This window comes from Chanodichthys erythropterus, chromosome 13 (genome assembly GCF_024489055.1).
Source record: "Chanodichthys erythropterus isolate Z2021 chromosome 13, ASM2448905v1, whole genome shotgun sequence".
Taxonomy (NCBI): domain Eukaryota; kingdom Metazoa; phylum Chordata; class Actinopteri; order Cypriniformes; family Xenocyprididae; genus Chanodichthys; species Chanodichthys erythropterus.
In genome coordinates this window covers 8,785,233-8,811,933 of record NC_090233.1, presented here as the reverse complement: position 1 = coordinate 8,811,933, position 26,701 = coordinate 8,785,233, and the positions used below count along the sequence as shown (strand labels likewise).

General features: G+C 37.0%; 1 protein-coding gene across 5 annotated transcripts in view; it reads right to left on the bottom strand.

The window, feature by feature from the left end:
* doc2b (double C2-like domains, beta) overlaps nucleotides 1-26,701 on the bottom strand; it is a 286,240-nt gene that overhangs the window by 58,035 nt on the left and 201,504 nt on the right. For 3 of the 5 annotated variants that reach the window (XM_067407184.1, XM_067407185.1, XM_067407187.1), the window contains one exon: nucleotides 15,303-15,382. In XM_067407184.1, coding sequence (XP_067263285.1) covers nucleotides 15,303-15,382 — 80 coding nt within the window. Of the gene's footprint in view, nucleotides 1-4,571; nucleotides 4,583-4,904; nucleotides 4,969-15,302; nucleotides 15,383-26,701 lie in introns of those variants that run through there. The other 2 variants (XM_067407186.1, XM_067407188.1) reach the window with 2 other exon arrangements.

Sequence of the window (26,701 nt, the reverse complement as noted above, 5' to 3'; positions counted from 1 at the left end):
TCACTTTAGACATTTTACTAACTATAAGTAACTTTTCAACTACATGAACTAACTATCATTAGAGTATTAGTATGTACTTGCAAAGTTACTATAGTCAGGTGGAGCATCAAAAGAAGGTGTTAGCAGATATTAAAGGATTAGTTCACTAAAATGAAAATTACCTTAAGATTTACTCACCCTCAAACCATCCTAGGTGTATCTGACTTTTGACTTTCAGATGAACACAATCTGAGTTTCCCAACTCAGTGTTCCAAGCTTTATAATGGCAGTGAACGGGACCAATGAGTATGAAGCTCAAGAAAGTGCATCCATCCATCAAAAATGTACTCTAAATGGCTCCAGGCGGTTAATAACGGCCTTCTGAAGCGAAGCGATACATTTGTGTAAGAAAAATATCCATATTTAACAAGTAAAATATCTAGCTTCTGCAAGACCACCTTTCATATTCAACTTACGAAGAAAGTGCAACACGTCTCGCAGTTTAAAACGCTTACGCTACATCCTACGCCTTCCGTATTCATCGTGTCAGTTGCGCTTTTGCGACATGACAAAGTCTGCAACCAGCAGTAGTGACCAAAAGTACAGCAACTTTGCTAACTGCCGATTTAATCGCTGCTATGTAAGTTTAGCTTCACGCTTGCCTCAGCCACAGACGGCACACCCACAGACCACCCACAGTCCATTCACAGAAAAGAAGAAAGTCAAATACACCTAGAATTGCTTGAGGGTGAGTAAAGCTTTGGGAAATTTTCATTTTAAAGTGAACTAATCTTTTGAGCAGACAATGCTGACATTTCTGTGGCTAGATCTTCCTCTCAAGTTCTAACTGAAGTAGCCTGGTGTCTTAAAGGAACACTCCACTTTTTTTGAAAATAGGCTCATTTTCCAACTCCCCTAGAGTTAAACAGTTGAGTTTTACCGTTTTCGAATCCATTCAGCCGATCTCTGGGTCTGGCGGTACCACTTTTAGCATAGCTTAGCATAGTTCATTGAATCTGATTAGACCGTTAGCATCACGCTTAAAAATCACCAAAGAGTTTCGATATTTTTCCTATTTACAACTTGACTCTTCTGTAGTTAAATCGTATACTAAGACCGACAGAAAATGAAAAGTTGCGATTTTCTAGGCTGATATGGCTAGGAACTATACTCTCATTCAGGCGTAATAATCAATGAACTTTGCTGCCGTTCCATGGCTGCAGCAGTGCAATGATATTAGGCAGTCGTGGCCTAATGGTTAGAGAGTCGGACTTGTAACCCAAAGGTTGCGGGTTCAAGTGTCAGTACTGGCAGGAATTGTCGTGGGGGGAGTGAATGTACTCAATACCAAGACTGTGGTGACACCCTTGAGCAAGGCTCTGAACCCCCAACTGCTCCCCAGGCGCCGCAGCAAAAATTGTCTGCCCACTGCTTCGGATGTGTTCACGGTGTGTTCACTGCTCACTGCTGTGTCTGTGCACTTTGATGGGATAAATGCAGAGCACAAATTCTGAGTATGGGACACCACACACTCATTTAGACTGGAATTGCCAATCTAATTGGAACAGGAATTTCAGCCAACACTGATGCATATTGCCAGTTTTGTGCAATATGCATCAGTCGGTCTGTGAATGGACTGTAGGCGGTCTGTGGGTGTGCCGTCTGTGGCTGAGACGAGTGTAAAGCTAAACACACACGGCAGCGATTAAATCGGCAGTTAGCCAAGTTGCTGTACTTTTGGTCGCTACTGCTGGTTGCAGACTTTGTCATGTCGCCAATGATTACAAACGCACATCTTGCTAACTATTTTATTTTCATGCACTATATGAATTGTTTTAAAGGAGATCGGATACAATTTTCAATTTTTTTTTTTTCGCTTTTTTTGCATTTAGTTAGGTTTCTGCCAGCCCAGAAAAGCTGAAAACACGCAGCCAGTTTGTTATCGGCTATCTGAGTCTGAAAATGTCATCCAGTGAGCTGTTTCAATTTGCTGCCAGTTTCTACAATGGTAGCTAGCTATTTAAATAAGACCACCCAGGACTGTGCCGTATTAGCATAGACCCCATCCTGAGTGAGTTGAGTGTCTCGTAAGCAACTCGGGTTTTTTGTTGTTGGATGTATGAGTGAACATAACAGTGTTCATTTACTCCCAACATCAGAGCCGCTGAAGATGCAGTGGATTCATTTTATTTTTGAAAGGAATGCCTAATGTACCTAAATTCGTTTATGTCTGTGCAAATCATTTTACACCAGACTTATTTGTGAACGAGAGTCAATACAAAGGGACAATACAAAACAGGTATTGCTAAAAAAGTTGTTTACTCATGGATGGATCCGTACAAACTGTTTGTGATCCAGCTTACCGTCTCCTGAGCGATACTGGTTACGGCAGTAATGAGAGGGAGAGCACGCACTTTATTACAGTTCATTGGAGTTGTTTTATGGATATAAAGTTTACCAATTTATTAAGAACCCCCCGAAACAGCGTGAGGTCTGTATAGGTTTGTTTACTATTAGTTGTAACGAGTGTTTTTGTGTAATTCGCTGTGTATGTTGATGATAATGCAAGTGAGAGAGAGTTTATGGGTAATATTTTAATGCACACTTCTTGTACTGTGTTTTATTCAGCTCTTACAGTGATTTTCTGCAGTGAAAACGGATGCTACAACAGGCTTGTACAAATAGGGGATAAAAGCAAGATAACAATTTATAAAGGGAAATAAACTATCCCTTTTCTATCTCAATGCAGCATATATATGTTGGCACTACTGACAGTTTCTGGCATTTTCAGTGCGTGAGATTGACCTGTTTTGTTGCCGGATACCGGTGTGAGCTTTTGAAGCTCATTTGCATTTAAAGGGACACACACGAAAACGACGTGTTTTTGCTCACCCTAAAAAGTGACAATTTTAACAAGCTATAAAAAATATCTGTGGGGCATTTTAAGCTAAACCTTCACATACACACTCCGGGGACACCAGAGGCTTATTTTACATCTTGTAAAAGGGGAATCCGATGTCTCCTTTAACACTTGATTTACTAAAGGTTTATCAAATACCCCAATTAATGCCCATTTGCTTGCAAAATTTTGTTTACCACTTGTTTTCCAAAGCTGCTATTAGATTGACGTTAATTGCATCAAACGAGTTTTGTGAATAAGTAGTAGTTTATAATGAGCCTCTTATACATAAATGAGGTGTTTTTGTGCTGAAGACAATAATAGTGCCTTAAATTCACAGTACATCAATTTTTGAGCACATTTTAGTCTAGTGATGACTTTGCTAATGAATAAGATGCAAATGTCTGCGCTGTAACAGAGTGCTGCAGGGATGATGTATTTTTGTGGGCCAAATAGCAGAAGTGAGTTAGAATTTTAGCATTTCTGGTTCCAGTGTCCTTAAGTCAATTTCTTATTTTTTTTTATGTTGATGATAATAATATAACTTTATTGTTAAAAAAAGTCTGAAATTTTTCTTGCGTGACAGTATGGTATGGTATGATGGTATGATTCATTCACAATTATTATCCATTAATCCAAAATCCCTAACAATACTGTACTGTCACATAAAACAAAATACAAAATTCCACAACGGACATTACAGAATTACCAAAAAATAACAAAAACAAACAAACAAAAAAAAACAATTAGTGTTTATTTGATTTTGTATGTACCTTATTCAATTCCAATACAGCTTGATGTACAAAAAGTGTGCAACTGGTTGGTGAATTCGCCCCAGCATGATCAACGGAGTTAATTAAGTTACGGTTCAAGACAGAGAGCAGATACTGGACAATATGACCTTCAACTGTTTGTTTAGCATAACCAAGCTACTGGCTTTGCTGTCTAAAAGCATTTAAAGGGCTCTGTAAGATGTGTGTTGAATGACACTGAAGGTAGTTTCTAAGCTTTTCTTTATAACGTGGAATGGGATGGTACATGCTGTGCCTCTCAATAGAGGATTAGCTAGAGATCAATAGCTACACATTAAAGTACTGTTTTTTGCTCATGCCTATATGACCAGCTATCAATCATGCTGTTGAGTGTGTGTGTGTGTGTGTGTTTTTTTCTATAGATATAATATATAACTGGGCATAGCCCACTATTTGATTAAACTTTAAATTATTCACCATGGACACCAGACGGCAGAGGTCGAGCAATTCTTACAAAGTCAAACAACATTCTCTCTTCAGTGGAAAAACTAATTCCACCGACACTCATCATTACCTTCTGCTTAGTGTTTGTCCACTTATTCATTGAAGAGTTTTGGATGACTGACTACTTCATAATTCAACAGCATGGCTTATCTGCATAATGTTGATAAGGGGCCATACAATATAGGACAACCATAATGAAATATTAACAACCTGTGGGTCTGATGGAAGCCGTTGCTGGTGCTGTAAAAGTGCTAGGTTTATTCTGGAAGCTCTGCTCTTTTCCTCCTCATTCAGAGATGAGCCAACAGAAAACAGATCAAAGCAGCAAGGGTCACCGTGACAGCTACAGAAAGCTCATCTTTGATCCTGTAAAACTCTTTGTGACTCTTCCCACCTGTCAGCCGTATGAGGGTGTTTCTTCAACTATGGGCACCTTTGCCCCTTTGGACTGTTAGAAAAAAAAAAAAAACTCTTTAAACACTTTTCACTCTCTCACAGTAACAATGCCCAGCGGTGGACAAACATGATGAATCACTGGAGAACTGTCTTTTTTTAATATCATGAACATTTAAACCAGTGTCATTCCCATCATATCTCAAATGATCTTTGTGATGGAAATTACAGCTATGATAAACAGTTTTGGAATAAAATGGTTGACTAAATTCATAGCTAATATTTTAGGTATCCCAAATACACACAAATGAATAATATTTCGATATTTTTAAATAATATGTGAAAATGACAAATTATCTTGGTATCAAGGTATTTACCTTCACGCATCACATGTCAAGATCTTCACTGACACTGCTGTCTCCTTGGTTAACGAGAAGACAACTTAAAAAATGGATACAGCAATAACAGTTTATTCACGCAATAAATATAAATATATGTTTTTTCGTGCATTTTTTTTTTTTTTTCATTTTTGTGTGATTGCACTTTAAAGTCAAATATTTTCAGATTTTTAGATCATAATTCTTGGACAAGGGTAAAACAATAAAATCTAAACAAAACATAAATGAAAGCACTGTAAAAAGATTTACAGTGTTTAATGTGATCTTCATAACCAAAAGTGCCTGAAGGTGAAGAAACACCAATGAATCCACTTTTATTGCAATGTTCATGCATTCATAGTTATTAATGACCAGTGTCAGAAATTCAGTTGTGATTTGCACTCAAAATTCAAAACCTTTTGTTATTTTATTTAACAAATGGAGGAAAACACAAACTATCAGCACTTAAAGGGGACCTTTAAGGTCCTTAAAAAGTGTTCGGACCTTGAAGCTTGTAGTCCTTAAAAAGTGATTTCTGTGAAAGAACATATCCTGTGCATTGAACTTTGAGCATCGTAACTTTTCAGATGTTGTATATGCTCAAACAACATTACACATTAAAGGTGCCCTAGAATTAAATATTGAATTTATCTTGGCATAGTTAAATAACAAGAGTTCAGTACATGGAAATGACATACAGTGAGTCTCAAACTCCATTGTTTCCTCCTTCTTGTATAAATCTCATTTGTTTAAAAGACCTCCGAAGAACAGGTGAATCTCAACATAACACCGACTGTTACGTAACAGTCGGGATCATTAATATGTACGCCCCCAATATTTGCATATGCCAGCTCATGTTCAAGGCATTACACAAGGGCAGCCAGTATTAACGTTTGGATCTGTGCACAGCTGAATCATCAGACTAGGTAAGCAAGCAAGAGCAATAGCAAAAAATGGCAGATGGAGTGATAATAACTGACATGATCCATGATTACATGGTATTTTTAGTGATATTTGTAAACTGTCTTTCTAAATGTTTCGTTAGCATGTTGCTAATGTACTGTTAAATGTGGTTAAAGTTACCATTGTTTCTTACTGTATTCACGGAGACAAGAGAGCAGTCGTTATTTTCATTATTAAACACTTGCAGTCTGTATAATTCACAAACACAACTTCATTCTTTATAAATCTCTCCAACAGTGTGTAATGTTAGCTTTAGCCACGGAGCACTATCAAACTCATTCAGAATCAAATGTAAACATCCAAATAAATACAATACTTACATAATCCGATGTATGCATGCCGCATACATGAACACTTTGTAAAGATCCATTTTGAGGGTTATATTAGCTGCGTGAACTTTGTTTATTAATGATAGAGTTGAGAGCTCAGGAGGGGGCGGAGAGCGCAAGCATTTAAAGGGGCCGCAGCCTGAACTGCCGCATTTCTAATGATGCCCCAAAATAGGCAGTTAAAAAATAATAATAAAAAAAAAATCTATGGGGTATTTTGAGCTGAAACTTCAAAGACACATTCAGGGGACATCTTAGACTTATATTACATCTTGTAAAAAAACGTTCGATGGCACCTTTAACTAAAGTTAAAAAAGTGAAATCATAATCAACCACCCTTTTATGTATTGTACATTAACAGAGCTAGTTGATGATTTGTGATTTTAGATGCTCATTATATTTAACACCTGTTAATTACTTGATGTTAACAAAGAATTAATTGTATAAATAGTGGGTGGAGATATTAGTTTACCTCTCACACTGAAGAAGGCCTAAGAATCGAAATGTTTGTGTTTTACTCCGTGTTAAATAAAATTTTAAATGATGAGAGGGCAGAACGTTCATTTATGTGAAATTCTTCTGAAAAACACTTAAGGCTGTCAATTCTAAAATCAAATCAACATCAAATACAAAATTAGCTTTGAATAATGCACAAGATCTCATAACACCATAAACACTTTTTAAATTATTCACCCCCCTCCCCTCCCCATGTTAAATATCTAGGACATTTTTTCCCTGAGTCCTGGTTCATTTCCCTCTCTGGTCCAGACCTAAGGACAGACATGAACTAGACAAATCTATTTATTTTTTTAAGGGGGCGAGCCAAACCCAGATTCTTTATTTAAAGGCTCTTCTTGGTCATGCATGAGGATTTTAAGTTAAGGTAACTGTGTAAATCAGGGTGGAAACACTGTTCTACTTCAGCTCTTAGGGAATTGGGAAATGATTCAGTATAAAGTGCCCTAAGGAGACTGGTGTTACTGATGGGAATAGCACATTCTCAGTCTGGGCACACTAGTTATCAGAAAACACTAAATGGACTCATTTGCCTTAGGTTTGTCCCGCTTGTGCGGTTACGAGAAAAAAACAACACTTGAGCTAATGCACAAGGCACAGTAGATTAATGGCCAGGATGCTTTTCCTAACCTCATAATCACATTCTATGTTTTATATACTGCAAAACAAAGAGGCAGAGCCATTTTTGTTCAATAAAGATGGCATCTCAGTTGCACAATAGCATTATCAAAGAGCCCAGCAAACAAACAGCACTGCTGACCGGTATCTAACCCCAGTGCATAGCTTACTTGAAGCCACCTGTTATTTTTCAATTACCAGGTGGCTGCTGCATCTTGCTTTGATTTGGCCACAATCCAAAAATGCTGTCTTTCCGGATGTACAATGCATGTGTTGTACGTTCAGCGCTACAATAAAGTAGCAGAGTGTTTTTCTTTCATTTTTTTCCAAGCAAGGAACAAAAAGCAATTGCCTGGAGCATAATTTGTAAACAGTGAATGTTGGCACAGTAACTATAAATACAGGGTTGTTCGTATTATTCTGTAATTTCCCTAAGGGTTCCAGAAAACAGTTGATACAGCAACAATATCAATATTACAAATTCATTTTATCTCTTCACCTGTGTACTCATTTCACACAGTGTTGAAATAACAGGAAATGACACCTATTGCATCAATAACTGGATTTCTTTGTGCCACAATACAAGGGTTTGTAGATGGTTGCTATGCAGTTGCTAAGGGGTACAGAGTGTTTTTTTTTTATCATGTCACTATGTGGTCACTAAGGTGTTTAGAGTGGTTGCTAAGGGATAACCTACTGAACCTAAACAAAAGAGCCTAGTCTCCATGGCTTTCTGGCCTCTAGATATGACTCAATCTTCTTCTTCAATGTAAGTCTATGGGATTGTTTTTCCCCATGGGAACTGTTTTTATCATCTGCCATGTGAAAATAAAATAAATGGCATGATTCTGATATTACTTTGAAATGTAATAGCACACAAACCACATGCTTTTTGGTACCATTCATGTACCATTCTGCAGCATAAGCGATGCAGGATAAGTTGCAGGCTAAAGTTTAAAACTTAAAGTTTTAAAACTTCATTCGCGGGCCGGATTATCAAATCAAAAAGTTGAGGTGTGCCGGAGGGGGTGGGGGTTTTTGGAAAGAATTAATTTATTATTTATTAGGCTTGGTAACCACAGGTAAAACCATACATGGCTACTCACCACCACTGTCAAATGATATTATATTATGATATGTTATATAGGCCTATAAAAAACACCTAAACAAAGGAAAAAAGAAAAAAAAAACACAAAACACATGATTTATATATTCCCCTATACCCACCTAATAAATATATTGCAATATAAATGGCTATAACAATATACATTTTTCAATATAAATATTCCACATTTCCACAAACCATGGTAATTTACTACAGTTCATTCATGGTAAATGTTTATAAGGGTGGTTATTTTGGGATTTGAAAGTCTATCTTCATTTATGGCATGTTTCTCCTGTTTTCCTCATCAGTCTCCTTGTGAATGTTGAGGCTGTTTCATCCGATTCAAAACTAGTTTAATCAAAGAGTGATTTGGCCAGTTCACGGAAAAGAAAGAATTGAGACAAAAGAATGATTTATTCACAAATGATTGGTATTGCTGGTTCAGTCGACAGAAATACGGAGCACGCATAATAACTACTGAAATATTCGCACAAAAAAAGTTTCTCAGGTTATTTAGAGGAGCGTGCATGGTACGAATACAGCCGTACAGCTGCAAGTGCCGCTGCGGCCACGCATCTAACAAAATTTAGCTGCACTGCCAGGAAAAGAGAAGGAGGGAGGTTGGGATGAAGGTGGCCGGATGAAGATGATTGGCAGGCTGGATTTGATTTCACCAGTTGATGAGCCCTGCACTACACTGTAAACTATTATTTTTATGATTTGTTATCACAACATTTTTTTCTTTTGTCAAATCAACTTAGATAATTAATGTGGTTCAGATAACATAATATTTAGAGTTTCTGTTGATTAAACCAATCACCTTCATTATATTAACTCAAACTTTTAATTTAAATGAACTCAAAACCATGTAACTTACTTTTTTGTTTTGTTTTTTTTAATGTTAAAAACAAAACAATTCTTTTTTACAGTGTAAAGTTCAAAAGGTTGGAGTAATAATGTGACAATAACTGTGACCTCAAAGCTGAATTTTCAGCATCTTTACTCCAGTATTCGGTGTCATATGATCCTTCAGAAATCATTCTATGTTGATTTTCCACTCAAGAAGCATTTCTGATTATTATCAATATTAAAAACAGTTGTGCTGTTTAATATTTCTCTAGAAACTATGATACATTTTTCAAGATTCTTTGATAAACAAAGTTGAAATAAAAAAAGTGTGTTTTTTTAATCGATTTAATGCATCTTTGCTGAATAAAAAGTATTAATTTCTTTCAAAGAAAAAGCTTTTGTTCTGACCCCAAACTTTTGAACTGTAATGTAATTGCTAATTACCCTGTAATAATGTTGTAAGTAAATGAGTATAATGAAATAATGTAAATGATCAGTTTTTATATCAAGAGGCTGAACAAATGGAAATGAGCGTAGAAGACTGTAGGCGTCGTGTTCCTACAAAATCACACAACAATACCATATACAGTTGGCAATGGTTTAGTGCCTCTCACTTTGGCTCCATAATAGCTGATTTGAATAGCAGTGTTAATCTGAAGTGTAAAATGAGGAGAGGAAGACAATGAGGCTTGTGTTTCTCCAGAGGATATCTGTGCTGGCCAGCAATGACTGCTGCCCTTTCTATTTACCTTTATAAAGGGCTTCACCACTGACAGAAAGAACAGATCCCACAGGGAACAAAACAGTCTTATGATTAGCCTTTCTCTTTAAGAGGGATTGGAATTTAACAATTCTGGTTCTGCCTCCAATTTTACTTAATGATTGTGGTTCCTTAATGATTTTGAGGAAGCATAAATATAAAGACCTCATACAATTTAACAAATTTTAGTTAGTATATATATATATATATATATATATAGATATAGATATAATATTACAAAGTTACAAAAAGTAAGGATAACAGTAGTATTCAAGTACAGAAATGTAATAATTAAATGTATAGTGTTCACTGCATAAAATAAATATAGATTAATGTTTGTTAAAGCTGTTTTTTGTTGTTTGATTAACATTAATGACACAGACAGCAGCAGGATTATTAGGCTGCTGTCACTTTAAGACCTAATGCACTGATTCAATATAATGATACACATCCGATTTATTTCTCAACTGTTTACATTCACTTAAGATATAAATGACAGTGTTTACGTGAATACTAACCAAGACAGCCATGTTGGCAATTTTGTGTGTATGTGTCCGTTCAAGCGCAAGGAGTGTGCACAGATAACAGCATGTGAATACCAAATTGAGTTTTCTTTTGCCTCTTTTTGCATTGGAATGATTTAAAATCATTTGAATGTGTAAATTGGCAAGACAAAACGTGCAAATGATAAACTTTCACTCTATGATAGTTAGACTTTGCAATTATTAAGCGAATCACATGCGTGCCGAACCGTGAGGCCTGGTCCGTACAGATCAACTACGATCCGTTACACCCCTAATAACTGCACTGGTTTCAAGCTGATTTGTGAATAAATCTCCACTCTGTGTCTTTCAGAGTTCATCAATATGCTTTTCAAACCAAGCACAAACAATGTTGATTGTCTGAGTATTATGTTATAATTAAAAGTGTAAAAAAAAAAGGGTGTGCAGGCAGGTGTTTGCTTTACAGAGTGACAGATGTCAGCAAGGGTGACATTTGAGTACTTAGTGTTAGACAGAATAAGAGAAGCACAAGAAAGACACCCAGAGACCCAAATCAGTGACTCTCATCCCACCTGAGAGAAAGCTCTCTGATGCAAAGACACGCTCATGCAGTGCAATTCAAAACTGAAAAGACACAACTAGATTTTGGTTGAAATCCTTCACTCTGTCACTGCTGCTAGTGATTACACTGGCTGACGAGAGCAATTATAGTACAATCTGTTGATTACCTGGCTGTGAGAAATGTTCTTTTTCTTTGGAATTACATGCACTGACAAATCGACTTTACGGAAGCCCTGTATAATTAGGCTGGTTTAGGGTCAAACCCTCCAGACACGTTTGAACTATATATGGATGCACAGCGCAACCCTTCAATAAGGGAACTGACAGATATCCAATAAGTTAAATAAATGTAATCTTTCATTGCACAAAACTATCGTAATCATTTTTATTTATTTTTTTTTTTTTTCAAAAAAGAGGTCTAGGGAATATGCACAGTAATGGGAACTTCTCACAGTCTCTGATTGGAAGCCTGCCATCCATTAAAAGCACTCTAACAAAATCAATATCTAAATTAACATTCTATTTTACCTCACTAATCAACCAGACTGTGCTAACCTATCATTATTTAAAACCAGGGTTAATATCATTAAATAAAACTGAAACATTTTTGTTTATTGAAATAAATCTGACAAAGTAAAATATAAATATTAGACAAAAAACTTAAACGATTAGAAATCATGCCCTGGCAAATAACTGAAATAAGTTGATGCTGAAGCACTAAATCTGGAAATAAATAAAAATGAAAACTGAACTAAAACTAAAACTGAAATAAAAATAAATTAAACCTTAATAGTTATATTTGAATAATAATGTCAAAATACAAATGTCAAAAGGACATAAAAGAAATTCAAAATATTAATAAAGTAAGCAAAATAGATGATTAATAAAGTAAGTAAAAGATGATATGACCTTATTTGAATCTAATTTCATTTTATTTAAGTATTGTGTCTTTGTTATTAAAAATAAAGACCAAATGCAAACTGCAAACAATAGGACAAACAGAATATCAGAAAAAATACAAATGAAATAAACATTGCTTTACATTTTTTAGGTACAGTAGGTATTATTTAAAAATAAGTAAGAAATGTATTAATTAAATGTAAAGATAAAACACAACACATTCTTCGCTGTATTAATTAAATATCCATTGATTCTTATTAAAGGATTAGTTCACTTTCAAATTAAATTTTCCTGATAATTTACCCCCATGTCATCCAAGATGTTTATGCTTTATGTTTTTGATGAAAAAATTCCAGGATTTTTTCTCCTTATAATGGATTTCAATGGACTCCAGGCGGTTGAATGTCAAAATTACAGTTTCAGTGTAGCTTCAAAGGGCTTTAAACGATACCAGACGAGGAATAAGGGTCTTATCTAGAGAAACGATTTTTTCTAAAAACAAATAAATAAATAAAAATGTACATGCTTTATAAACACAAATGCTCGCCTTGCAAGTGCTTCCGCCAGACCGCCTACACCTTCCCTATTCAACTTACGGAACTAACACGGCGCCAGTTCTGTTTTTCCGTAATTTGAATACGGAAGGCGTTCTGGCAGAAGCTAGATATTTGACTTCATAACTTGTTTAAATATGGATTTTTATTTATTTATTTATTTATATATATATACAAACGCATCGCTTTGCTTCAGGAGGCCTTTATTAACCCCCCGGAGCCGTGTGGAGTACACGTTTATGATGGATGGATAATGGAGCTCATACTCGTGGATCCCGTTCACTGCCATTATAGGATATTTATTAATATTTCTTCGATTGTGTTCATCAGAAAGAAGACAGACATATACACCTAGGATGGCTTGAGGGTGAGTAAAGCTTGGGCTAATTTGCATTTGATATTGAACTAATCCTTTAAAGCTACAAAAGCCATTCAGTCAAGCTCTTTTCATATATCACACATATTAGCAAAAAATACATTTATAGTTTGTAAAATACTAAGCAGCAATAATAATCCTTTCAAATATAATTTGACAATGTGTTTTATTCATATCAGATACACATTGTGTAGGTAACTATAAATTTACTCTATTCTTCTCCCAGTTCACCAGCCATTTACTTTCATGCAGGGCCGTAACCACCATAGACAGGGCCCCCCTAATAATTAGAAATGGCCCCCATACCCCCCACCCCCATCTGTGTCAAAATGATTGAGATGGCCAATCAAATCAAAGTAGGCATGGTTTACTATTCACAAAAGCAGAGCATGAATTCCAGCATGAAACATCAGTTTAACATTGAATGAGAGTGAGGCAAGATGTAAACAGCAAGATATTTAATACATTTAATATGTTTTGCGATGAAATGTTAAAAGACCGACAGTATCCTGTGATAAAAACTACTCAACTTTTTGAATTGAAAATATGCATTGACATGATTCATGTAATTCCTACCTGAGTGTATCAAGATACTTTTACATTTTTGACACATTAGGCAAATAAAAGTAGCCTCCATGTGTGCATATTTTAAAGGTGCCTTTTCAAAAGATGTAATATAAGTCTAAGGTGTCCCCTGAATGTGTCTGTGAAGTTTCAGCTCAAAATACCCCATTGATTTTTTTTTAAATTCATTTTTTTAACTGCCTATTTTGAGCCATTATTAAATATGCACCGATTAAGCGTGCGGCCCCTTTAAATCTCCCACTCCCCACCCCCGCGAGCTCTCAACTGCCTGTTCACACAGCTAAAATAACCCTCAAAATGGATCTTTACAAAGTGTTCATCATGCATACATCGATTCCTGTGAGTATAGTATTTATTTAGATGTTTACATTTATTTATGAATGAGTTTGAGGCTATGCTCAGTGGCTAACGGGCTAATGTTACACTGTTGGAGAGATTTATAAAGAATGAAGTTGTGTTTATGAATTATACAGACTACAAGTGTTTAAAAATGAAAATCGCGACGACTCTCGTCTCCGTGAATACAGTAAGAAACGATGGTAACTTTAACCACATTTAACAGTACATTAGCAACATTCTAACGAAACATTTAGACAATTTACAAATATCACTAAAAATATCATGTTATCATGGATCATGTCAGTTATTATTGCTCCATCTGCCATTTTTCACTATTGTCCTTGCTTGCTTACCTATTCTGATGATTCAGCTGTGCACAGATCCAGACGTTCTGCCCTTGTCTAATGCCTTGAACATGAGCTGGCATAAGCAAATATTGGGGGCGTACATATTAATGATCCCGACTGTTACGTAACAGTCGGTGTTATGTTGAGATTCTCCTGTTCTTTGGAGGTCTTTTAAACAAATGAGATTTATATAAGAAGGAGGAAACAGTGGAGTTTGAGACTCACTGTATGTCATTTCCATGTACTGAACTCTTGTTATTTAACTATGCCAAGGTAAATTAAATTTTTGAATCTAGGGCACCTTTAATGCAAATATTATTTGATAAAAAAAATATTATTTCCCAACTAGAATTAGACCTAGAATTTCCTTCACAGTTCAAAAATTCTGTTTATTTATGCTCCAATATTCAAGATATGGTTACAGCCTTGCTTTCATGTATTGGATAAAGTGGGTGAATTTACGTATTGTAAATCTGACAGATCTGATTCTCTGAATTGCAGCACAAACTAATCAATAGAGGGAATCAATATTAAGTGGAAAAAAATTAAGAAGAAATCACAGGAGTTGTTCTAGCTGAAAAGGATCTTCTGTAACAGAAACATTTGAAAAAAAAAAAGGAAACTACTGAAGTATTGTGCCTTTATTGCAGTGTTTTGTACTCAAGGCCACAAAGGTACAGAGGTAGCGTGTGAAAAACAGCATTAGAAACAGGGAAAAAAGATGAGAGAGAGTGAGAGAGAGATTGCTTGTAGTTATTCTGCTGGAGGGACAAAGCCAGTCTAGACTGAATACTAAGCAAAACAGACAGCAGCAGATGCTAGCAGCAGTCTGTTGTCAGGGGAAATGCCTCCCACACGACAACAGAGAAAAGAGCACACAGGCCAAAGGGATCCCCCTGGAGCACAACGTCCCCTATTACAAAGAGGACTGGGCAAAATCATTCACTTTATAGAACTTTAGACCCTATAAAAGACAGGCTAGCAGGAGGAAAGAGTTTTATGAAGTAGCCCACTGGCTTTAAAATACTGTGCTGCCAAAATGAGCATTTGGATTAGGATATTTGCACTTGTCACACATGCTCAGAGTTCTTACCTTGGCTTTGTTGATAGTGCAGTGCAGAGCGTTGTTCTCCTGATCATACAGAAGGCTGAAGTCCAGAGTGCCGAGCGTAGCTGTGAAGAAACAGATATAAAAAGATCAACAAAACAGTTTATCTACAGGGTCGGCACACACGCAATAACAATTAGCAAGCTGTTTAAACCATATTTTGCTCCTTCAGAGACCATCTGATGTTAATTGTACGCAAAAAGGCAAAGAGCTTTCTCAATCTGGCAAGCTCTAATTTGAATTCTGATTGGCTATCAGGGCTGTAACATGTTTTTACAGACTGCTACAATGAGCATTTAAGTTCTGTTGCATCGATTTTGATATTCTGAGTTTTGTTTAAGGACTTGTTAGTAACTTAAGGTATCAACAAGCAGAACTGTACATTTTGGTTACACTACCATTATAAATTTTGGGGTCAGTAAGCTTTTTTGGTAACACATATTCACTATTAACTACGACTTTTCCCTCTATAAACTCCTAATTTACTTAGTTAGTAAGGTAGTTGTTAAGCTTAGGTACTGGGTAGGGTTAAAAGGTTAGTTCACACAAAAATTACAGTTTTGACAGTCATTAATTACTCACACTCATGGCATTCCACACTCGTAAGACCTTTGTTCATCTTCGGGACATAAATTAAGATATTTTTGATAAAATCAAATGGCTCAGTAAGGCCTCCATCACCAGCAATAACACTCCCTTGTTCAATGCCCATGAAGCTACTAAAAAACAATTAATGTGACTACAGTGATTCAACCTTAATGTTATAAAGGGACGAGGATACCTTTTGTGCGCCAAAAATAACAAAATAGCGACTTTATGCGTTTTCTAAACTATGCTTTATGAAGTTTCAAAGCTTTACGAATTCACTTGACTCTGGCAGTTTGATACACGCTCCGAGTCACTGATTTGAAACAAATGATTCGTAAAGCTTCATGAAGCAGTCTTTTGAAATTGGCCATCACTGGATATTGTGTAATAAAGTCGCTATTTTGTTATTTTTGGGTGCACAAAAAGTATTCTTGTTGCTTTATCATATTAAGGTTGAACCACTGTGGTCACATGAACTGTTTTAAATATGTTTTTAGTAGTTTTCTGGGCATTGAAAAAGGGAGTGTTATTGCTGGTGATGGAAGCCTCACTGAGCCATCGGATTTCATCAAAAATATCTTAATTTGTGTTCTGAAGATGAACAAAGGTCTTACGGGTGTAGAACGACATGAGGGTGAGTAATAAATGACAGAATTTTTATTTTTGGGTGAACTAACTCTTTAAGAATGTAGAATAAGGTCATGCAGAATATGGCATTAATATGTGCTAATAAACAGCTAATATTCTAGTAATATGTATGTGAATAAGCAACTCGTTAAAAGACCCTATAATAAGTGTTACTGATTTTTTTTTTTAAAGAAATGAGCATAAGAGACTTTTTTTTTCCAAAAACAAAACAAAAATCGTACCGGCCCCAAGCTTTTGAATAGTCGTGTTTGTCTGTGAAATTGGTTTGGTTGAAGAGAAATTCTGATCAAACAATATTTTCCACTAATTTCAGTGTCAGAACAACTGTTCTCATAGACTGCTGCACCTTTATTTGAATTAACTTCCATTTAAATGCTCACACTCTGAAAAATGCTGGGTTAAAAACAACCCAAGTTGGGTTGAAAATGGACAAACCCAGCAGTTGGGTTAAATGTTTGCCCAACCTGCTGGGTAGTTTTACTTAACTCAACTATTGCTTAAAAATTACAGTACTGCTTAATTAAAATGAACCCAAAATATCTTGAAAATTAACATTTATTAATATGTTTAATAAATTAACATTTTAATTTCATTTTAGATTCATTTTAAGTCAGCCATATAATCATTTTTCAAACAATAGTTGGGTTAAATAAAACTACCCAGCAGGTCGGGCAAACATTTAACCCAACAGTTGGGTTAAAACAACCCAATTGCTGGTTTTGTCCATTTTCAACCCAACTTGGGTTGTTTTTAACCCAGCATTTTTTAGAGTGCAGCAGTCCGTGGTTATACCAACGATTTTAAATTTACCTAGCCCTAAAACAATAAAAATTTGGTTTGTCAATTTTAAAAGTCGTTCTGATGATCTTTTCCTATTTAAGTGACTATTCTTCAGCAGAATCAGCTGCAAAGTAGATTTGAAGATTTGATTGCAACAGTCAAACATCTCATTATGTGAAACTACAAAGGCTTTGACTTCCTGAGTGAGATACAAAGAAAAAGGTGGAGAAAAATTTTCCTTTTCTCCTTTGAATTTTTGGACCTTTCCCATTCCCACTAAGTGTAAAGTCAATACTCCAGTAGGGTCACGGCTCTGAAAGTGAACCTCCTGCTGCTTCTGCCTCGTATGAATGCGGCCATGAGTATCCGGGTCAAATCTCATATGGACCCCTAGCAGGTGACCTTCAGCTCCACTCTGCAGAGAACATCTTCAGTTCAAGGGCACAGGGATGTCCCGATCAAGTTTTTTTGTACCTCCAATCTGAGTCACTGAATATTGAGTATCTGTTGATACCAAGTCCCGATCCAGTACTTGTATTTTCCTAGTGCTTGGTCGACACTTATGGTATATTCAAGTTATTAAAATCAATGGTAGACATCGTAAACAGACTGTATGGTCACAACAATGAATATGGGGCTACAAATATAAACCTCTAGTATTCTATATGTAAAATAAGCAGAATTATTGCAACAAAGTTGGCAGACTTTAGAATGCCAATCTGTCAGTCAAGACGCAATCCATTGCAACACGTTATGGCAATGACGTCTCAGATAGTCTGATGGCAGATAAAAATAAACAGGAAACTTTCGAGTGATTCGTTACAAAAGTATGCATCAAATATGCTAAACACTGAAGCTTGATCTTGCATGTGACACGCTAGAACCACCCTCATTGGTTGTTGCGTATCACGCACGCACGCACGTTTGAGCGTCGTCTTTTCCTTTTAATGGCATTTGGCAAACCCACTTGAAGGTGCATACCGCCACCTACAGCATGACACCTGTGTGACAGCTGACGTAAACTAATGGATCAGCCTCAGGATAGCCGATACCGATCCTTGAGATTGGCTCAGGACATCCCTACATTGGACATACTGGAGTAATCAACCTACCATGTTATATCCTCAGCAAAATATACGAAGAATGAGGGGAAAAAAGAAAAAAAAAATTCTGTGGTTTGAATTTTGATCTAACTCATTCAAAATACCATCAGATTGAGGGCACCATATCTGAATCACTAAGCTACTGCACCCCGCAACAGCTGTTGCTGCAGTGAGCCATGATGTAGGAATGCTTTTGTTGGACCTTAATGCCATATGTCCTCCTCCCGTTTGTGTGGGCGTATTCTTATATGACGAGAGGAATCAGTGGGATTAAACCAGCCCTGTGTTTAATTACCCAAACTGGTACCAGCAATGCATGACTTCAATCTCTAATGCAGAGAGTGCTACCATCAGTGATGGGCTTTTCTCTTTCACAATTATGATGAATTGAATTATCTTATGCTATTTTACTCATGAAGGCTATGAATAGATTATCGGTGTTAAGGACGGAGGAAATTATGGACAGAACAAACACACTGGTGCAATGTTCATACTACAGCAAAATAGTGTTGTGAAACGTGTTAAATATGATTTTGGTCATAGATAGTTTAATAATGAGGGAGAAGTGAATTTACTGAAGAAGAAATGTTGGATTTACATGATTTAATCGTACATCAGTTCCACATGAATAAGTAACAAACATAATTTGTTCACTTAACTTCAACATCATTGAATTGAGTTACTTTCAAGTGACCAAAATAAGTAGTCTCAAGCGGATTTTATATGGTTCCCTGAAGGATTTAATTCAATATTTATATATATAGGGCTTGACATTAACACCCGCCAACCTGCTAAATGCGAATGGATTTCAGCAGAGGTGTGTAATGTGGTCACTTCCCAGCCACCTAGGACTGAATTTTATATATAATGTATAGGCAATACAATTTTCAATTGTAGCATTTTAAAAAGGCATCTGAAATGTGTGCAGTGTAGTGTTGTCAAAAATACTGACTTTTCGATACACATCGATACTGAAAATAACGCTTCCAATACTCATTTTCCACCAAATAGACACGATACCAGCTGAGCTTTCTCGCTCTCTCATCTCTCCGACAGTGAGTTGACAAAATCCCGCCTCCCCTCACTCACTCTTTTCATTTGCTCTGAATGAATATTGTTGGTGTTACTGGGCTTGAATTTTGATGTGGGATTGCGCATATTGCACATCATTTTACTCGTTCCCACAGATTTTGTGATCACACCCAAAAAAGCAGCCTCTCAGTACTAAACTGGGAAATTCTTTTCCGCTGCTTATATATTGTGCTTAAACACACAAAACAATGACAAAATGTCGGTCTCGGTGAGTATTCACTCAAACACAGTCAGTTATGTTTTAAGTGAACGTAAACACGCATTTGTAACCTTATAATGGATCCGTGTGTCAGATCTTAAAGTGGCAGCAGCAGCCTAATATACCTGCTGCCAAATTATGAGATAATATTAAAAATATCTATATGCCAGTTTTTCCCCCATGGTATCAATGTCAAAATTGTGTCCAGTGAAAATGCTGTGTGGCTTGAAACTTACGCACAACCTTGTGTGACAAAGTTTTTTGGCCTTGGCACAAAATGACCACCTAACGTCAGTTCACTAATCATATCATCAGCACATGGGAAAGTGTGAAAAAGTACTAGTCAGGTGAAATCTCTATCATTCTGATTGGATTATAAGAGCAGACTGATTGCTATAGGAGAGAAGAAGTGAGGGAAGGAGGGAAGAAGTGCTTCCAATCATTGTGTTCTTGTGTCAGCAATGGTTACCTCCAAAGAAAAATGTGCAGCCATCATCACTTTGCATCAAAATGGCCTCACATGCAAGGAAATGCTGCAAAGAATATTGCACCTGAAAGAACAATTTACAGGATCATCAAGATCATCAAGAACTTCAAGGAGAGAAGTTGAACTGCAGTGAAGAAGGCTTCAGGATGTCCCAAAGAGCTCCTCCTGAGGAATCAGCTACAGAGTCATGTCACCACCAGTGCAGAGCTGCTCAATATTGGCAGCAGGTGTACATCTGCATTTACAGTGAGGAGAATTTTGGACAACGGCCTGGTGTCAAGAAACCCATCAAGGACATACAGGAAGTACAAGGATTAGACAGCAGAAGACTAGTGCAAAGATATTTTCTCTAATGACAGTTTGGGACATCTGGAATATCGTTTGTCCGGAGAAGAAAAGGTGAACGCTACCATGAGTCCTGTGTCGTGTCAACAGTGACGCACCCTGAGACCATCCATGTGTGGGATTGCTTTTCATCCAAAGGGAGAATTCTCACAATTCTGCCCCAAAACACTGCCATGAGTAAAGAATGGTATCAAAACTTCCTGCAAGAGCAACTTCTCCCAATGATCCAGGAGAAATTTGGTGATGATCTGTGCCTTTTCCAGCATGATGGATCACCATGTCACAAGTTAAGTGTGATAATGAAGTAGCTTGGAGATCATTACATTGAAATGTTGGATCCGTGACCAGAAAAATCTCTGTATCTTAATCCCATAGAGAACCTGTGGTCAATCCTCAAAAGGCGACCACAAGTTGTGATCAACTCTGAGCACTAAGATGGCAAGAATGGATCGCCATCAGTCAGGATTTGGCCCAGAAGTTGATATCCAGCATGCCAGAGTGAACTGCAGAGGTTATAAAGAAGGTAAATACTGACTCTTTGCATATATTAAATGTTTTTTGCCAAAAAAAAAAAAAAAAAAGCTTTTAAAACTTATTAAATGTGTATCATTGTTTTCCAGTATACCATAGAAATGTAGGGCTGGGTACCGAACTCGATACTTTTTAGGTACCGATCGAACTGCCTCGATACTACCGAGTATCGAAAAGTGTCTTGTCATTCGGTACCAAATTTCGTAACCTCAGAATGGAGCAGATTGAGGAGAGGCGCGGAGAAATGCTTTCGCTGTCTCGTTGAGGAGCAAGTAACGTTGCGCTACATTGTTATTTATATCTAAATATATAAAACTATACGCGCGAGAGAGACCCTATGTGCGAGAGGGCGATTGAATCAACGGTTTCGTTTTCAGTTTATCTCCGAATGGACGGGTGAGAAACGGCTGTTTATGTGAGCAGCCGGTTCACTACAGATAATACTGTTAACAGAAAACAAAAGTGTAGCACTGCCTGCAGAAACAGCGGAACGCGCAATGTTTTTTAGACTAGTTATGGACAGGTAAAACACACAGCAGCTTTACATCAGCGTTTGTTCCTCAAGTCTATGGAAACACGCGACCGGTTCGTGACAGGCTCGTTCACCTGCACGAGCACAGGCTCTGCCTCTGGCTCCAGAACGCGAACATTCTGCTGAAAAAGGGGTATCAGCGTCCTCCTGATACTGCGGATAATTTGCGGGTCGGGCCAAGTAATAAAAAAATAACATTCAAATTAATTGCAGGTGGATGAGAGATGAATCATTAATGTGTTGATTTTAATGAAGACACAGAACTCTTATTTCACGGTAAGACGCAACGAACTTGCGTCACTCTTACTTCCGCTTTGATCTTGTTAATAATAATAAATTTTTTGAAGAACAATTGCTGAGTGATTTAAAAAGAGCCTCACATACTTAATTTTTTGCATTGAAAACTAAACTTTATTAAAACTATTTGCACTGATTTATTGTGTTGGGTAAATTTTGTTAATTTGTGCTTTTTTTGTTCCCCGCAGTGGCTCAGGACAGGAGATGAGTCTTTGAGTCTGATAAAAAGTCAACAAAGTTAAAATATAAAACCAAAGATTTTTTTGAGGTTATGTAATCTTGTTTAAACAGATTTTTTAAAACTGGTACCGAAAAAGGTATCGTTTAGGTATCGGTATCGAAGTCAAGGTATCGGTATCGTCTCGGTATCGAAAATTTTTGAACGATACCCAGCCCTACAGAAATGTGAGAAAAAAAAAAAAAAAAAAAAAATCTACAAATACTAAAGCAGCAATTCACAAAATCAATGTCACTGCCAGTACTTTTGACCACGGCCGTACATCCAAATCCAACACACACAACCACATATTTAGGGTTGGATTTGCAATAAACACCAGGGCATAACTTCACCATCTAGGCCAACAATAAAACAATAATAATAAAAAAAGCGAACTACTGTAAAGCATAGTTTGTCACATAGACTGTCAATCACTGCACTACTGACAATAAACAACAGACCTTTATTTGGCTGCGAAATTTGCAGAAATTTCACTAATGTGACTTTGGCAAACTTAAATGGGATAGTTCACCCAAAATAAAAAAATTCTGTCATCATTTTCTCACCCTCATTTTCCAAACCTGTATGACTTCTATTCATCTTTAAAACACAAATGAAGAAACTTTTAATTAAACCTGAGAGATTTCTGTCTCTCCATTCCACCACAACTTTCATGCTTCAAAAACCTGATAAAGACATCGTGAAAGCAAACCATATGAAATCAAATGATTTAAACCAAGCCTTCTGAAGAGACACAATCACTTTATATGATCAACTGATTTAATTTGGGCGTTTAATCCATAGACTGTAAAAAAATATGAACGTAGCGTCCATGACGTCACCCATAGAGTTTTGAAGCGAAAATGAGGACGCGGCCATCTTATGCCTGGCTCACACTACAGGAGTTTTAAAATCCTATCCAATTGTAAAATCTGGTTGCAGCACACACTTCAGGAGAATCTTTGCAGATTTTCTTCCCTCAAATCTTAAACATGCTCACACTACAAGATTTGAAATTCACGAAGCATCACACACTACAAAATATTATTAAGATTATCTGCCAGAGGAAGCGCGTCACGTGATCTACGCAGCGGATCGAAAGCGGATGTAAACAAAATGGATAGGCTACTGAAACAAGGAAACTTGCTGTAGCAATAATAATCGTTTGTTGTGAGAAAACACAAAAGCGGAAGAATAAACGAGTGTGGATGAAAAAATGGTTGAGGAGACGGGCTCAACGTGGATTGTCCTTCAGCGAGAAATGGAGGTAAAAATTACCTTTTATTACTGTCGTAGTGTGCTAGAATGTTTATCGTTATAATATTGCCTGTCTACTGTAGTTCAAAAGCGCTAGTGTCACCTTTTACATTGTAGATTCCTTGATCTTGGTTTCGCGGTCGCCATTTCGAAATGTCTGTCACTTCCGTCGCGTCGCATACTTGTTTCCTATTGGCTATTGTGACAGTACTGATGTTATTACAATCTTGCTCATCCCGATAAATATCAAACATGTTTGATATGATCGGGGTGAGCCCGATTTGTGTGAGATCAGATCAGGAGGTGCAAGATTTTATCTGTGAACGTCTCACATTACCAGATAATCTGCGCCGAACATCGGAACCGATCGAGGTCGTGGACAAGATTTTTTCTCAGATTCTCGGGAGGGGAAAATCGGGCATAAATCGGCCTAAAACTCCACCGCACGTCACTCCCGGATAACTGAAAATGGGCAAAGAGGCGGGGAGGTGGTTTGAGCTGATGTGATTGGTTGCTGAAACCACGCCCGCCTAGCTCGACGTGACCACGTTATCAAGCAAAGGAGCTATCTATCTAGATACTATCTAAATTATTAATAAAGATAAGTATTAAAATCAGAAAGTTCTAAAGGTTTACTGTCAATTTACGGTGTTTTTTTAAGATATAGATGCTCCAACACCAGTAATTTGTGTTGGGTGTGCAAATAACAACATGGAACATCAAATGGGACTTCATACCTTTATAATAGAGATCGCGAGATGAATCCAATCTGTGGCACTTGGGTAAAATATAAATGTCCATTGCAAAACAAAAAAAACAAAAAAAAACATTTCACATTTCTTCTGAATGATCTGCTCTCTGTCATCGTTCTTCAAGAAAGGATGCAATCTGAGCAGCGATCGTATCTAACAAACAAATGAGCCTGTGTCCAACGTATATTTTTTTCAAAATAGTGCAGCAGTTTTAGTTATAATATCCAAGCAGTGCTGTCAGAGTTGTAGATCCTCCTGGTATTGTCATTGTAGTAACTTAAATCTCGCAATCAAAACTTTCTGCCAAGGCCACGATCCAACAACGTGTGTTCTGTGTCTCTTCCCCGTGCATGCACACAGACACACATCTCGAATATTATGCAGCAAGCCATATTTTATAATTGTATAAAATAATCGAGAAAAAAAGCACAAAAACGGCTGAGATGCCAATTTCAGCGGCAGCTGAGGTAACATGACGGCTCTCAGACAGCAGCGCAATCTACCTGTCACTCAAGTGACCACGCCCTTAATTATGCAGAACTTTAAGGCTTAATATAATTTAAACGGATAAGTTATAAAAAAATTCACCCCCCTCAGAGTTGTCATGAAGGGCAAAAATAGCAGTATAGACCAAAACCACAATTTGAACAAACTTGTAAACATGTTTTTTTCTGCTATAAACTTGGCCAATTTAACATGGGACTCTATGAGATTCTGCTCTCTTTTGGAGCCTGTCCCTAGCGGCCAGTCGACGAATCGCAGTTTAAGTTACTTCCGTATTGGCTTCACGAGAGAAAGGGGGAGGTTGCCGCTTGGTTTAATCACATATAAACACTGATGAAAACACATACATGTTTTCACATGTCAAGCAAGTATGGTTCAAGCAAGTACACCATATTTAATGTGCTCTATGTATGTGCGTTGATCACTTTATATGTGAATAAAAGAAAATAGGACTGAGAGAGTGAGCCAAAACTCAGGTTTAGTGGATTGTTAGTGGATTGGGTGGACAGAACTGGAAAGTTTTTGACCAAATAGCTTAAAGGAGGATGAAAGCAGCCCCAAACAGTTTACAATATAAAAAAACAAAACCCTCACAATACATAATCTTTATATTTACTATTATTGTCTGTTTCTATAGTTCCAGCACGGCTGTCACATGGACTGACTGCAGTTACCTGTGCATACAGACATTATTCGATCCACTCCTGTTGGCTTTTGTATGTACCAAACAATTTGAATCACAGCTGTTGGTAAATACTCACTGTCTGAATGTAACTATAGAAGAATACAGAGAGAAAGAAAGAATAATGTGTGGTCGAATGTAAAATAGATGGGTAGCAGGATTATCCATATATTATCATTAACTTCAGGCCGTGCTGCTATACGTTCACGTCAGCTGAAGAGCAGCATTACAAAAGCTCACTCAACCTGTAATCATACACACACCCGTCACTTAGTTTCCCACTCTGGACAACTTTACACTTCAAGACTGTTCACCTGAAGAAAAATTTCCATTGGCAAATTTTGATTGAGAGGTAAGGCCAACCAGCAAAAATATGGCGTGACAACCCTCAGCATTTTTGGCCTGAAAGGTTTCATATGATCTTCATATAAACTGGAATGGCTTCTTATCAAGGATGAAACGCAAGCTTACAAATGAGATGTCTATTGCTTTGATCTCAACAAAGTTATTCTAAATTTTTTTCCACAACACAGAAAATGGAAGTAATGAGCTTGCCTGTGAACAGTCTTTTGGGATTATGTTTCCCTGTGGTTAGCTGCCAGTTTCCCAGCTTTTCAGGACAGACGGCATTATGGCCTCTGCCAGTATAGCGGAAGGAAACAAACAGTGCTGGAATTAGCGAGAACCAAAATCGCATCCACTCTATCCTTGCTGGTTCTGGTATTTTGGGCTGGTCACATGACCATAGACTGGGCTTGTCTGCACTGCTCTGAATTGGATGACAGGCGGTAATTAAGGGGAGGTATCGATGAGGATACAAATTTGGACTTAAGAGTCATTGTAATTAAATACTCTATTAATTTGTCAAGACTGTCCAGATTCACTAACCTTGATTTTTTTCTGCTGGATAATAAACTATGAAACAAATCCCTGTATTGAATGAGCATATCGGAGCCATATCTAGGCATTAGATCTGTTTGCATCTGTTTACACTTGGTCACTTCATGCGCTTCTATTGATCAGATTGCTATCCGACCAAGTAGCAAATGCCCTCAAAGATGCAATCGAGATGGATCTAATTGTTCAGGTCACATATGTCAATGTTATGTCAGCATATGGGTCATTATCAACAAAAAGAAAGAAGATATTTTGACAAATTTGAAGTAGCCTGTTCAGTTCAGGTTTCTCCTATAAGCAGATGGTATTTATTAACATCTTGAGATTACTGCTTGGTATATTTTATCATTTTATTTCACAAATTAAGAAATGGTTGTAAATGGTTTTTATAAATATACACTTATTCCTATAAAATATATAGCTGAGTCATTAAACCTGCTGGTCCTTTACATACAGTCTGCAAGCAATCATAT